The sequence below is a fragment of the Phocoena phocoena genome, chromosome 19, assembly GCF_963924675.1.
Source record: "Phocoena phocoena chromosome 19, mPhoPho1.1, whole genome shotgun sequence".
Taxonomy (NCBI): domain Eukaryota; kingdom Metazoa; phylum Chordata; class Mammalia; order Artiodactyla; family Phocoenidae; genus Phocoena; species Phocoena phocoena.
In genome coordinates, this window is record NC_089237.1 from 58177909 (window position 1) to 58193119 (window position 15211).

The 15211-nt window shown below is 54.9% G+C and overlaps 1 protein-coding gene across 1 annotated transcript; it reads right to left on the reverse strand.

Moving 5' to 3' along the window:
• Nucleotides 1-240: 240 nt before the first annotated feature.
• Nucleotides 241-14931, reverse strand: ALDH3A2 (aldehyde dehydrogenase 3 family member A2). Its single transcript, XM_065898164.1, has 9 exons — nt 14779-14931; nt 13304-13535; nt 12449-12534; nt 10526-10734; nt 9390-9507; nt 7576-7717; nt 5420-5586; nt 3996-4095; nt 241-269 (listed from the first exon to the last, which is right to left on the reverse strand). The coding sequence occupies exons 1-9, from the start codon at nt 14929-14931 to the stop codon at nt 241-243; spliced, it is 1236 nt and encodes a 411-aa protein (XP_065754236.1).
• Nucleotides 14932-15211: the final 280 nt, after the last annotated feature.

Here is a 15211-nt window from a genome sequence, read left to right on the forward strand (position 1 = left end):
TCTCCCCTCCCCCAGCCCAGAGCTCTAGGGATGGGGGTTCTCCGAGTGTCTCACTACTGGGCGGGCGAGTGCTGGGCTTTGGCTGAAACGGTGAGTTTTATTAATGGTGAGTGGCAATGACTTTTAGGTTTGGCGATGGTGCATTTGCATGTTGTCTTACAATTTTTGGCAGGATTTAAAAATTACTGGTTCATTAATTATTTGGTAGAAGAATAATTCAGTAGAGAGGATGACGAGGCGTTACGGATCACTCTTCAGTAGCATCCAGCCTGGGGGAGGAGAAAGGAATCTGGGTTACCCGCTGGTTTGCAATGCCCCCACCAGCCCTGGAACATGGGCCCGGGATCGGGACCCTGACACGTACCGTCTGTCCTAAGGACCATGTCAACAAGGCCCACAGATCCCTAAGGAGTCTTAAGTGTGGCCGGGCTGAGGATGACAGGTCATGCCCTCCCCCAGAGCAGTGGTGAATTTCACCAGTACCCACTGAGGCTTAAAGAAGCACGGCCACAACCGCAGAGTTCAAACGTTGGATTTAATTTTCAAAGGCCCGATGACATCGTTCAATTTGAACCTTTTATTTTCCTCAACTTTTACAAACCCCCAAATGCTTTCCACAGCTTATGTTAAGCTTTACTGGAACTTTACTTTGTGTAAAATGCACAGAGAAAATTCCCCCACTCTGAGGTTCTGACATGTTCCCTTTGGATTGACAGTTTTGCAGCTTTCAGTTTCCCATTTTAAAATGTTCCAAATCCATTCTAATTCTAGTAAAGTGAATTACTAAAATCATATCCAAGCACATAACAAAATAACTACTAAGCGCAAAAAGCAATTTCAGAAAAATGTCTGCAATTACCGCCAGTAGATTCCTCAAGTAAACGGACAGTTTAGGCTCAGAGTCAGTTGTTTAAAAGGTGATTTGATAAGAAGCGGGTAAAAGCACAGAGAGAAGAGCAGAGAAGCAGCAAAGAGGAGAGAAACCCCCAGTCTTTACGCCATCTCACGCTGAATCCAAAACAATCGGGACGACGAACACATGGGCCCCCAGTAAGGAGCGCAGAGAGGTGCGGCTGGAAGCGGCCTGGACCTCCGGGTGCCCGTGCCCTCGCTCTGTGGGCTCAGAAGAGGCCTCGGCCGAAGCCATAATTAAGTCGGTCCCAGAGCCCGGGGTCAAAGCCATATTTTCTTGTTCCCAGCCCAATAAACGTTTTTATACACTGCTGCTTCTCTAGACCCTACCAGAGAAAGGCTTGTCTGCCAAACCCTTTCGGAAACTCTGGGCGGGCCACCTGGCCTGCCCTAGCCTGTGGGGCACGGGGCATTGCACCTGGGGGAGCCCTCCTGGGAATACGGGGCACAGTCAGCCTGCACCTCCAAATTTTCCATGAGGCTAAGAAACTCCATCCAGACCAAGAAGATGCCTGTCAGGCTGGGGACCCACGTCTCGGGGAAAAAAGATAGGCAGATAGTGACCAGAGACCCAAGCGCACCTCCGACCTCAGGAAGAAGCAGAAGAAAAAAAACAAGAAAGTTCTACACCCCACAAGATGTTTTGATTCACTAAGTCTGCTACATGAATTCTAAAGTCGAAGTTTTAAGAAAAAAACGAAACAACTCGAAACCAAAATAAATAGTGACCTGGAGCTTTTTATAAGATTATTCTCGAATTCTGAAACAAAGGAAGGTGACTACGAGTGGGGGTCAGCGGGCACGTCCTCTGGGACAGCTGAGTGCATGATACCATCCTTTTCTGGAAGTAATGAATGCTTCACCCAGACCCAGCTAAGCCACGACCTCTAATCTTGAGAGTCCAGCAAGCCGACCTCACCCTTGGAAACCTGTGGCCAAGTTAAGTTTTCACACTCTGACTCTCTAGGCCAAGGTCCAGAACGTCTGGAGACATTCTTTTTCTGATATCGCCTAAGCCTCCAAGTGTAGAAAAACAAACGACTGGAAGAGAACACACCCCAAGCTGGCCCACTTGACAGAAAGGAAAGAATCAGCCCAACCTCCTCTCAACAGACAGGGCTGGGTTCTGGCGTTCCTGGCTCCCAGGACGGCACAATCTGTGAACTGCCAGAAAAATCAACAGGGCCTTTCTCCTCAGCACAGCCTGGTATTTCCAAGGAAACCCAAACGATCTCAGACGTGACCGGTAGGTCCAGTTCCACCAAAGCTGTGACACTGTAAGGTGAGCCGACCCCCTTTCAACATTTAAACAAAATACAGATATGAACACAGCTGTTTCCATTAAATGCTCAAATCTGGCTCCTCCCTGAGGATACGGGCCGTCCTTGGACGCTGGCCGTCATGAGGGTCTCTTAGCAAGTCCACGCCCGGAACGGCCAGTCACCAGAGAGAAACGCCACAGGCCAGCTTCCCCCAGCACAGCTGCTTCCCCACCAGCCCCGTCCCCGGCACGCTGTCCTCCACCTCCACGCACGCCGGGTTCCTGCACACCCAGGAACCAAACTGACGCTGAGGCACCAACAGCAAGAGGATCAGAGGGTGAGGCGGCTCGGACTTCGGCAGCACGCTCGACGGGGCTTTAAACTCTCCGACCAGAGGCCGCCACACGCCCCCCGTAAGGACTGAGGCCTGTGGCCTGCACGGTCCCTGCCGCCGGAGCACAGAGGCAGCCAGGGATGCCCGGAAAAGCAGGGCGGCCCAGCAGCCTGAAGCTCCCTGACCTCAGTCTTAGGCTCTGGAAGTTAATAGGGGAGAGCTGCTTGAAAGACCGGAGGTGCTCCCGAGACGCAAGAGGTGCACCTGGAGGCGCCGGGCGCCCGAGTCCCGGGGACTCACCTTCATGAGCGCCGCCACCACGACGCCCAGGAGGGCGAGCAGCAGAAGCCCGAGTTTCCCTCTGTTGAGCCGTTTCAGGAAGAACAGTTTGGCCCAGTCCACCTTCGACTGGCTATTGGGAGGATACCGGAGTTTGTTTGCGCCTTCTCGCTTCAGGCTTTTTAATAAACAGGGACGCTGATGCGAAAAAGTATCGAAACTGTGTTTTCCGTGATACGCTCCCATCCCACTGGACCCTGAAATAAAGGAACAGACGAGACGGGCTCCGCTGTGGGTGACGGCGCTCCGGCCGCACCCCTCCACCGGCGCACGTGGCTCGTTCCAGGACGTCCTCCTAGCGCCCCCCGCACGGCGGGCCCCTGGCACAGGACGCTCTCCGAGAGCAGGGCAGGGACCAGCAGCTCCCGGGGTGCTGGCTGTCACTGATGCCAGGGACCAAGCTCACTCTCACCAGAGCCCCACCTCCTGAGAGGGAGAGGGGACTCCAAGCGGTCCACTCCAAGAGCCGCCTGTGCCTGTTCCCGCCGTGGCACGTGGCTGAGCCACTGCTCCCCCCGGCTCCTGGAAGGTGCCCGAGGCCAGGACAGCGGGGTCACGCGGCTGTGTGGCAACAGGCCTCTTGGACCTGTGCTCCGGGACCGTGCTCACGTCCCTGCTCGGTCACGTGAGCCGGGCGAACTAGCACGTGGCACGAGGCACCCGGCTCGCAGCTTACTGGGGCGGGGCCGCTGGGGCATCACCTAGGTGACAGCCGAAGCTGCAGGGAGACTCTGTGCCGTGTGTCAGGAGACGTGCATTTTAAGGAAGAAAATCTAAACGACAAGCCAAAATGTTAACAGTGCTTCTGCCTCGGAGGCTACTACATTTTCCCTTGTAACTTTCTATAGTGCTTTGTTTCGTTTTGCCCTTTAGCCCCAAAAAGCAAAGGGACGTTCAAGCCCTTGGCTGCTGTCTGCTCCTGGCGCTGTGAGCCCGTCACGTGCTACCTCATTCGATAAAGGACAGAGGGCATTTATCAGTTCAACTGAGACCTGATTTTTGGCCTGAGACCTGATTTTTGGCCATAAACCAGTGAAGCAACGCAAGAAAGAACAGTCATTACAGACTGGGGATGGAGAGCAGGGGGCGGGACAGAGGTGGACCCCAGGCAGCGGCTTGCAGGGGCATTGACCGGGAGGGGGCCTCACCCACGCCTCCGAAGGGCAGGGAGCTGAGCATGAAGTGCATGATGACGTCATTGCCCGTGACGCCCCCGCTGGACGTCCTGTCGATCATTCGCTTGATGAGCTGAGGACGAGAAGGAACAGAGGCTCCGGGTCAGTCACCCCTGGCCTGGGACCCACATCCTCCTCGAGGCCGGGGCACTGAGCGAGACCCGGACGGCCTGAAGAGTTGGGCCCACGCACCCGGGCACACCCCAGTGCTGGACTCCTGGGACCACAGCCAGGGCCTTTCTTACCAGGGATGGTTCAGGCTATATTCCAGATTTTTAAAATTGTTAATATTTCTCTATCTCTGCTTTAAAGGATGGCATGTGATTAACAGGTATCATTTCGTTTGCAGGAAATGTAAAAAAGATTCAAGATTTCAGAGGTAGCATCCTATTTTTGAAGGAAATCGCTGGTTGGCCCAGGACATGAATGGGCACGATGACACTGGACTGGTAAATGTCACCTCCCCTGGCTGCTGACCCACCAAGTCCTCTGTAGAAAAGGTCACTGCCGACCCTGGGACCGAGCCTGACCCGCTGCCCTGTGCCTGGGCCGCAGACCGCAGCTTCCACTCCGTCCACCACTGCCTGTGGTCATTTCAACCGTCAGACCGCTGTGTGTCAGTAACCCATTCCTAGCTGAGCCCTGCACGTCTGGTCTTCCTGGACGGCCTGTAGAGATCGGTACCGCGCCAGCACCGCCAGCATTGCCAGCTCTAGAAGCTGCCCCGAGACTCCCTGCGTGGCCCCGGCAGAGGCTCTGCAGAAAACACCTGCCGTGGGAACTCGTCGACCTCACCTGGCTGCACCCTCCCTTCCGAGTTTTCCCCTTTCTTCAGAGGCTCCTGGCCCACTGGCCCACCTTGAGGCCACTGTCCCTTAGCAGCAGCCAGTCCTCGAGGTGCATACGGACGGGCCGCGTGGAGGGCGGCGGCAGGGCTGCTGGGCCTGGGCTGGCGTGTGCTCTGCCGGCCCGGCTGGGACGGCAACACCATTCCAACCACGAAGCCCCGTGGCTGGAGAAAGCCAAGTCCGAGGCTTCCCAAGCACCTCCCTCAGCAGCGCCAGAGACACTGCCCTGCGGGCCGCGGACGCCGCGTGGGTAAGAGCCGGGGCTCTACCACAGGACGCCCTACGGATCAACAGCAGAAGCGCTTCTGATGCTGGCGCTCAGACGTCTCCCAGTGACATGGCAGGCGTCTGTGAGTCACCAGGCTTGTGACGCTCGCCCCGAAGACTCAGCTCTGACCCCAGGGAGTAAGGGAAGGGTCACAGCCCTAACCCCAGGGCCTCATTACCCAGGGCTGGGGGACTCTGGCATCGGACGAAATAGTCAGCATTTGCTGTACAGCAGAGAAGGAGCATGGCTTCTGAGAGCGAGCTGCATGCTGGGGAGTTTACCTTAGTGTTATGAGAAAACACGTAGAAAGCCAGGGGCTTTTCGCGTTCATTTATGAATTGTATGGCTTCTTCTGCATTCTTCACAGGCACTATTGGAAGAATTGGTCCAAAAATTTCCTCTTGCATCACCTTGGTTTCAGGATCCACATCAGTGAGTATCGTTGGGGCTGAAAAATGAAAACGCTCAAGCAGGAGACAGAAATGCCAAACCCTCACCTCACGTCTGGCTCACTGGGTCACCCACCCATCCCTTCCCCACTCCCGCCCAGGTGTCGTCTACTGACACAAGTCCCAAGTACGTGGGTGAACCGTGCAAATATTACATCTCCACGCGTGTGCATCAGGGATCCTTGTGCAAACCCAGGGGGAGGTACAGGCTTGAGTAAAACCTGTGCATGTTTAACCCTGTTCAGCACCACATTGCTACGTCCTTCTGTGGACAGGCCTTCCTGGGAGCACGGAGGGCCCCTCGGTGGATCAAACCAGTACGGCTTCTTCATGGAAGTGCGTTCCTGCCTGTGCTCTCTTTGATCTTGATTACAACTGCGTCAGGTTCAGAAAACGTAATGAAATGGTGGGATTCCCTAAGGCTTATCTCAGCGTTCCGTCCACTCTGGGGAAAGACACAGACCGGAGGACGACACGGATCCTCAAGAGCTTTGTGGGGTGTCCAGTGTCCACACCAAGTAGTCCCCAAGCCGCAGTGCTTGGGGAGACCCTGCGGACGGGCTGGAGGGTCGACTACAGGAGAAGACACCTGACGGAACAAGGGTGCTCTCTCCTCCACCCACAGTTACGACCAGGTTGTCCTGGAGGCACGGCACGGGACGGCTCTCTCCAGCACGCCCGGGGGTACAGAAGCCGCTGCCTCAGATCCGCTGCCCGCGGCTTCCCTGGGCCAGAGAGGTGTCCATCCCCCTCGGCAGAGCCACGTGCTTAGGTGAGGTGACCCTGGACCAGGTCGGGGGAAGCTCCTAACTAGTCTGCGCTAATCACGGCCGACCTTCCCTCTCACCACTGATGGGCATAGAGGCAGGCAGTCAACATGCCAGGCCGGCAGGACACAAAGACGAACCCCCACGGCTCTGGGGGTGTTACGGAGCCGCTGAACTAACAGGCCGAGAGCATACTTTTCTCCGTACTGTTTAAGCCCCTTAAGTTCTGTTTTTGAAAAGCTGGGGTTTTTGGTGATGATGAGAGGAAACAGGTAAACAGATTTGCGGAGCAGCTTCTTCGCCAACTTCAGGTGTGATCTTTTTTGAAAATAAGTTTGTTTATTTATTTATTTTTGGCTGCGTTGGGTCTTTGTTGCTGCACGCGGGCTTTCTCTAGTTGCGGCGCGTGGGGGCTACTCTTCCTTGCGGTGCGCGGGCTTCTCACTGCGGTGGCTTCTCTTGTTGGGAGCACGGGCTCTAGATGTGCGGGCTCTAGGTGTGTGGGCTTCAGTAGTTGTGGCAGGTGGTCTCAGTAGCTGTGGCACGCGGGCTTCAGTAGTTGTGGCTTGCAGGCTCTAGAGCACAGGCTCAGTAGTTGTGGCGCATGGCCTTAGTTGCTCCGTGGCATGTGGGATCTTCCCGGAACAGGGCTCGAACCCGTGTCCCCTGCATTGGCAGGAGGATTCTTAACCACTGCGCCACCAGGGAAGTCCCCATGAGTGATTCTTCCCTCATCTTAGGTGTTATTTTAGATAAGTGTGTTTAAAATTCAAAAGTGATACATACTCGTGGCAAAAAAACAAAGAACACAACAAGAAAGTCAACAGCGAGGTCAAGCATGATAGGTGAAAACATTCTTTCTGGAAGAGTACTGGCTGTCGGCTAGCTGTGCAATTGTGGTTGAGCTATTTCCTTCTCTGGGCTGTTTTCCCAGCCGTAAGCTGGAAATAACTACAGAGTCTGGTTCTGCTTCTCAAGGTTGCCAGGAAGAAACAGTTGGATAAAATACGCGTGTAAATACAAACAACTAAATAGAGTTACTCAACGTATACATATATAAAATCATCTTCAACTCGCCTGTAACAAAGCAGTATACCAGAAAGCAGTATTTAATAGCTTATTAAACACTCTGCACCTAATAGTTTATTCAGCGTCCGTAAAAAGTGTCCATAAAAACTGTTAAGGGGCCCCTCCCTACAGGACGAGATGAGTCTCCGTTACCTATGTAGCGTGTGGCCTCATCGGTCTCCCCGCCAAAAGCTATCTTTTGTCCTTCAAGCAAACTTCGTATCCTCTTAAAATGACGAAGATTGATGATCCTTTCATAGTCGGGGGATTCTTTTACATTTTCTCCATAAAATTCCTGTTGAAAACAGTAGTATCTAGTTGTCACCAAAGACCCATATTTTAATTTCTTTAATAATTATAAAATTCACCATGGCCCCAAATCTGGTTTTGTATCCTTACAGAATCCAACCCCCCAGCCCCCAAATCCTTTAACAGTAGTAAGACTAAGTGCTCTGGCAGGTCAAGGACAGGAGTTAAAGCACACACACAAGTCTCCCATTTTCCACGGTTTCGGGGGTTGGCATGGGTCCCTCCTGGGGGTGGACACAGAGCAAGTAGGGGGGGTCTCGCCCCGTGTCGGGGCCACACGTGCGCTTGCCTATCAGCTCTGGCTGCTGTCCTGCGAGGAGCTGGGTGGTGGTGGCAGAGGCCCTGTGACCTGCAAAGCCTAAAACACTGACCGCCTGTGTTTTTCCCCTTTTGCAGAAAGGGTTTGCTGAGCTTTGTGCTATTTCCTCGTGTCAGGTCTTCTCTGGACGGGAACTTCCACCAGTCACAGATAACCGTGAAACCACTCAAAAGGTCAAAACACAGTCTTGGTAAATCAACCAGAGTAAGAGAGCCTCAGAAGCCAAGCAGTCAGCCCCGCGGGAGCTCTCAATCTACTCTCCAGCGGCACTGAGCACGGTCCACCCCCCGCACCCACCTCGAAGCCGGGAGGCAGGAAGCTCCCGGGCAGCGTGTTGCAATGCGTGTTCCTGGGCCCCAACGCCGGAGCCACAGGAGTGGTTTTCAGCGCTGGCCGCACCTCAGCGTCACCTGGAGACCCCAGCCCTGCTGGACCACTGTCTTCGGAGGGGGGCTTTTCTGAAACGGCTCCCAGTGACCCCCAGTGGAGAGCCACGGTGACGAGAGAACACACGCCTCCTGGGAACCCAGTTCCTCACCACACTCACCCGAGCACGTCCCCAGCAGCCCCAGTGTCTTCCCAGAGTCGGGCCAAGCTCCCCTTTCACGCTCTCCTTGACCGGCCCCATCGCGGTCCCGCCACTAACGTCCAACTTCCACGTCACCTTGCTGCTCACCTACGTCACTCCTGGGTGTTCTGGAGCCTTCCTTTCGGGGCTCGGTCAGTACCCGGCGAGTGAACAACGGTTGTTTCAATAATTTCTCCACCCAGGGGGCTCCCACCGCTGAACTGTCACAGCTTCATCCCTTCCTTTCTTCCAGTCCCAGTCCTACGTTCCTTCTGGCTCAGCTCAGGACACCACCGTGTAGCCTTCCTTGGTCCCCTCGCTAGAGATGGCCATTTGAAACGCCCTCAAAGACTGATGGCCGCGTCAAGGGTGCACGTTCCTCGAAACTGCCGGCTTCTCTAAACGGCCGGCACAGCCGAGCACCGATAACCTTGATCGCCGCAGCCGCGGCGAGGGCCTTGGCCACACCGCAGAGGCCTTGCGATGTTCTCCCCAGACCACACAATAGCTACTGAGCTTTTTTTTTAAGGTCCGTTCTACACCTAACCAGCTGTGCCATCAACAAATCAACTAGACAGTGTCAGTGTGTGTAGCACCAATCTCACCTTGCAACCCCGTTCTACGAAAGCACTTTGCATTAGCCAGGAAATTAGTTCAGTCACGTGCTCCTGGAATGTTCCAGGGAGGGGATGGGGCGATGCCCCCTGCAAACATCTGATTTCACTCTGTATCCCAGTGAGACCAGTGGACCCAGAGGTGGGAAACACGAACCTTCACAGCCTCCTTCACCTTCCGCACGATCAGGTCCTGGAGGGACGGCTCGCAGAGCACGTAGTCGGGGGCGATGCAGGTCTGGCCGCAGTTCATGTACTTGCCCCAGGCGATGCGTCTGGGAAAAGCACAAGCAGGCAGAGTTCAGTCCCCACGCCCCTGTCACGCGCTTCGGCACCGTCTGAACGTTTTTCAGCTAGCTGTCAAGATTACTAGTATGTAAATGTATTTGGTAATCTTGATAAAAAATGTTTCGAAAACTCATCTCTGTATCAGTCGGTTGGAACTGAGGACGCATTTTCAATCGGTGTAGACTGTTCTACAAAGCAGGGAAAGCCTCCTGCCAGTTCATGAGAAACATTACACGCGGGGAAGCCACTGCCTGTGGCAGGAAAAGAGGGAAACAGCCTTCTGACCCCCTCCTCCTCCCACCCCGGCCGAGAGGACATCTGGGAGGACAGGGGTTCCACAGACAGCACGGCTCCTGCCGTGGCTCGGTCCTGCTGCAAGATGCCAGGTACAAGCAGGACCAGAAGCCCTCCCCGATCTGGGACGCTGGGCCCGGGCTCAGACGGAAACCCACGAACTGGGGTCCCCTGTTCCAGCAAGCAGACGTCTACTTACAGAGCCAACCCGCTCCCCTTGTCTGAAGGGAGGGAGAGCCACGCCGTGCCAGCGTGGCACTTCCTGTTAGCTGGACTGATTCAGCGGCGACAACCCGAAACCTTGCATCTTCTGGTTCTCAGATGCAAGATGCTATTATTCTCATCTCAGTTAAAAGATGAGAATTATTGGTTTTATCAGTAAAGGAGCTCAGTTAAGAGATCAGCCCTTTCTTTGGAAATTTAAAGATTTTATGAGGCACACAGGATCCCTGGCATTATCTACTTCCTGGATCGGCTATCGGAACAGTAAAACTTCTCGCCAGGTCTACTATCTAGAGAACAGAAATGGCTTTTCCTCATCCTGAGGGCAGCTGTGTGATTTCACAACCTCGTGTTCGTCTCCTCCGGCTGTGGCGCCAAGGTGTGGTTTGTGAAGGAGTTCTGGTCCCTGTGAGGACATCAACGGCAATGCCCAGCGACGAGGTACAGGGCACGCCAGCCTGCCGGGGGAGTCCAGATAACTTGTCTCACCTGCAGGCAACGTCCAGGTCACAGTCTTTGTCAACGTAACACGGACTCTTCCCGCCCAGTTCAAGGGTCACTGGGGTCAGGTGCTTGGCGGCAGCCTCCATGACAATTTTTCCAACAGTGGTGTTTCCCGTGTAGAGAATGTGGTCAAACCGCTGCTTCAGAAGCTCCGTGGTTTCCTCGACGCCACCAGTAACAACCGCGTACAGGTCCTTCAAGAAAGACAAACACTCGCATCACCGAAGGGATCCTATCATCTGACGTAAACACGTAACATTCAGAGAAACCAGGAAAAGGTGGAGACAGGTCCCGGGAAACCACGAGACGGGGGCTGGGAGAGGGGAGGGTTGTGGGGACGTGGCCGCGGTCGGTGACCACAGGACAGGCCCCAGGCGCGTCCACCCGGACGTCCTCTCTGCACGCGGCTCAGGGCACGGGGGGGAACCGAGTAACTGCTCCCCGAATGTGTGCAAAGGCCGGCAGGGGAGCGCTTCCAGGGGCAGGTCCGGGCTGCACCTGCGCCCCGTCATCCTCTGGCTCACGTGACCGCTGGCGGCCACCCGACGCCTCCGAGCCTCAGCCTCCTCTTGTGATGGGAGGAGGTCACAGCGCTTTGCACTGAACCCTCACGTGCACCGTGCGACCGTCTGCAGCTGTCGCACGAGAGAGGATGGTCACGGTGTGAAGAGCGGCGGCGGGACACCGAGCACCAGCCGGCCGGTGGGCCCCGTGTTTCCCCTCCATCTCTACTCACAGCTCAGCGGCCCGACAGGTGTTTCAAGCTTTAGCTTGCCTCCACCTGAATCCACAGAGCCTGTGTGGTTGGTCCCCGACAAGCCGAGGGAGGCAGGGCCGCGATGGCGACGCCCATCCGGGCAGGGACAGACGGTGAAGCACCTGCCCTACCTCACCGCCTTCACCGCCCTGGGCACCCCAGGCCCCGGGACAACACTGCTCCGTGGCCGCCGTGGCAGGGATGAGCCAACACGGGGAGCACGGCTCCTCCGAGAACCGGAGTTGGCTTGTAGGCCGCTGTCAGAAGACGTGGCCGACTACAGGTGCGATGCTGCACAGCTGCGTCTCCCTGGCATGCACCGAGGACTCCTCCACGCAGAGCCAATGGCCCCAGTTCACGTGGCGTCACGATCTCCTCCACGGGGGGCATCAGACCGCTGCTTCAGAGATCGTCTTTTCTCCACCGCTTCCGATACTCTTGTTTTTAAAGATACTTTTTTTTTGATGTGGGCCATTTACAAAGTCTGTATTGAATTTGTTATAATACTGCTTCTGTTTTTTTGTTTTGGTTTTTTGACCGCAAGGCACGCGGGATGCCAGCTCCCCGACCAGGGATCGGACCCGCACCCCCTGCATTGGAAGGCGAAGTCTTAACCACTGGACCGCCAGGGAAGTCCCAGCTTCCGATACTTTTAAATGCCAGCCCTGTAACTCTGAGTGAGGGTCCACACTCTGGGTCAGGAGGCCTTTCTCTTTCTGTAGCTTTCGGGCCACAAACATGCCCGTTTAAATGTAGACGTGTGCTCACGTAACTGCACCTCATGAAGAGCACCCAGCACGGTACCAGTTCCTCATTAAATAACTCACTAAAAGGATACACCTAAAATCATGTCAGATCAAAGGTTAATTCGAAATGCCAAATGGCAGTGGAGGCTTTGTTAATAGCAGGGGTGCCGATAAAGCCACGGGCCTGGCCAAACTGTGTAACTACAACAGCTGAACTATTCCACAGTTTTTTTGGAACTTAACTTCTCTTGTTAAGCCAGCCGTGGGAGGCTGAGGGAAAATGAGTGTGGAGGCCTGACCACCAATGACGCAAGCCAGCATGAAGAGCAGAGTGTGTTCCCCACGACAGACAGATGTGCCAAACAGACAGACAGACGTGCCAGAGAGGGGGCAAGGTCCTCTTACCTGGTCTAAGTACTGAGGGAGGAGCGTAGCCAAGGCCTTGGCTGTATTTTCGCTTACTTCAGAAGGCTTGATAATCACAGCATTTCCTAAACAAAGCAAAAAGCAGGACGTTGTCTAGTACTTGAGCGATTCTAACATCCACGAGACGGAGCTCCTGTGGGGAGCACAGGCTAAGGGTTAATTCCTCTGGTTATTTCTGGCTCTGCGTTCTGTCTTCCTCACCATAGGCGTGAGCGCTCGCCCCACTGCCTCTTTCCCCAAGGCTAACTCCTCAGTGCTCACCACGTAGGTCCTTGACGGGAGGCCCCAGCCAGGCTCCCCCAGGCCTCTGGCCTTCTCTCACTGTTCTCACTCCCACCCTTGGATTTTCCTTTTGCCCTGGGATTATCGCACAGACAAGCTTTGCCAACATAAAGCCGTTCGTCTGGATCGTGGTTAACTGAGAAATGAATCCCTTGGCATTTGCTGTAGACCCAAGCATTCCTCCCAGAGCCCTTATTTGAATGAAGAAAGGGGTCAGACAGAATCAACTGGTTCATCCAAAGCCAGAGGTGGCAACTGAAACCACATGACGCTATGGACGTGTGACTCCAAACCTGGGCCCGTGGACTCGCGCGTGCCTCTACACCCTCGCAGGTCCATTCTCCAGGGCCCCAAAAAGCAGTCACCCCAGAAATCTCTGGAGCCCACTGAACAAGTAATAATAACGTTTATGAATTCTCAATACACTGCTGGTGTAAACCAAGGCGAGCCACCACAGCAAATGCATTTAACTAACCACTGTCCTTAATGTACAATCAGTTTCAGAGAATACGCCTCTCGAAGACAGCGTAAGGACGGAAGCTGACACCAGACCTGCAGCGATGGCTCCTATCAGAGGCTGGATGGTGAGGACAAAGGGGTAGTTCCAAGCTCCGATAATCAGCACGACTCCCAGGGGCTCTGGCTGGATGTAGGCCTCGTCCAGCATGGTGACCAGGTTCTTCTGAGCTGGTTTAGCAGCGGCCCATTCAGGAAGCTTCTCCAGCACGAGATCAATTTCTCCAAGCACGGTGATGACTTCTTGACTGTATGCGTTGAATTCACTCTGTTACAAGAAGGTCACAGTTAACCTTTGTGGGCATGACACACTTGGCCCTGAACGTCAGAAGCATCGGGCCAGGGAATTCCCTGACGGTCCAGTAGTTAGGGTTCTGTGCTTCCACTGCAGGGGACATAGGTTTGATCCCTGGTCGGGGAACTAAGCCTTACGGCAATGCAAAAAAAAAAAAAAAAAAAAAAGCATCAGGACAGGCAAACCTGTCAGACTAGCTGGTCTGCCATGCAGATTCCTGTGTGTCCTCCAAGCCCACAGTAAGGACTTGCTAATTACCTTCTTAATATATTCAGTCCCTTTAAATCCTTCTTTACTGATCCAAGCCATTTAAAGTCAGGCTTAAACGTTAACTCTTTCACGAAAACTTCCCTAATTAATAATGGTGTGCCTTGATCACACTTTATAAACCATAGTCATTATGCTTTCCCCTATATCTTAACATTTCAGCCTTAATACTCTGGCTTAAAACTACAGCCCCACTTTATCTGTGCCTGTTCTGTTTCCCAACCAAACTTAAAGCCCTCAAGGGCAAGGAATTTATTGTACTTCTTTAGTAATCCTATATATACACCCTCAGAAATGCTTGTAGAGTGAATGAGTCAGACTTCTTTCCACCTTGACTATTTGACATCACAGTTCCTCTCCACCAAAAGTGCTATACAGGAAGTTTTTGAGTTCCTGTTGTTACTACTGATGTTACTACCCCTCAAAATAATCTTCCAGGGGGAGGGGCCGAAGGAGCCTAGCAAAGCCAGAGCAAGGCCTTGTTACCCCTAAAATGAAGAGAAAAATTAAAAACAAAATGGTAACAACAGTGTTATAAAACATAGGGGACCATTTTTAAACCCGAAACATTCCCCCAAGACCTTGCTACTCAAAGCGTGGTTCCATTGGTACATCACCTGGGAGCTTCTTACAAAAACTCGGGCTCTCAGACCCCCTCCCCGCAGACCCAGTGAAGCACCGTCCGCATCGTACAACAAGGTCTCCGGGTGACTCGCGGGTGCACAGACGTGACACCTAACATCATCGAGGGAAATCTGAGCGCAACGACGACAAGCAAAACCCTGTGTCTGCATAAGAAACCGCAAAGTTGAAAGACAAGAACCCGACTCGGAGGAAGAGGCCTGCAACACACGAAGCGGACGAACGACCCAAATCCAGGGGAAGGGGAAGGGCCACAGCTGCCCGCGGAAAAGGGGCAGGCCGTGGAGCGCAGGTCCCGGGGGCGCACCTTGCTCAGGTCGGCGGCGATGGCCGCCAGGATGTCCCTCTCGCGCTCCTGCACCATCGCGCGCAGGGCCTCGAGCTGCCGCCGCCGGAACGTCAGGGGGCGCGAGCGGCCGGACCCGAACGCCGCGCGAACCCGCTGCACCTCGCGCTCCATGGCCAGTCCTGCGGGGACAGGGGAGATCGGGCGCCGTGCGGGGTGAGCGGGCCGGACGCGGGGCCGCCGGGCGGTGCCTCTCCATCCCCGCCCCCCGTCCCCGGGCCCAGCGACCCCGGCCGCACCTCCGTCCCGCCGGCGCGCTAGCTCCGCGGCAGCTAACTGCTCCGCCACCGCCCCGCGAGCCCGGGTCGACCCCGAGCTGCGCGCCGATTGGCCGGCGTGTCCCACGTGACCTGCGCAGGCCGGACGCCGCGTGGGCCCCGCCCCCACGAGTCGG

Coding starts and splice junctions, on each gene's coding strand:
- ALDH3A2 (XM_065898164.1), bottom strand. CDS start 14,931: ATGGAGCGCGAGGTGCAGCGGGTTCGCGCGGCGTTCGGGTCCGGCCGC. Junction 9,508..10,525: donor GACCTGGACGTTGCCTGCAG/GTGAGACAAGTT, acceptor TGCTTTTCCCAG/ACGCATCGCCTGGGGCAAGT. Junction 5,587..7,575: donor TGAGGCCACACGCTACATAG/GTAACGGAGACT, acceptor TTCATTTTTCAG/CCCCAACGATACTCACTGAT.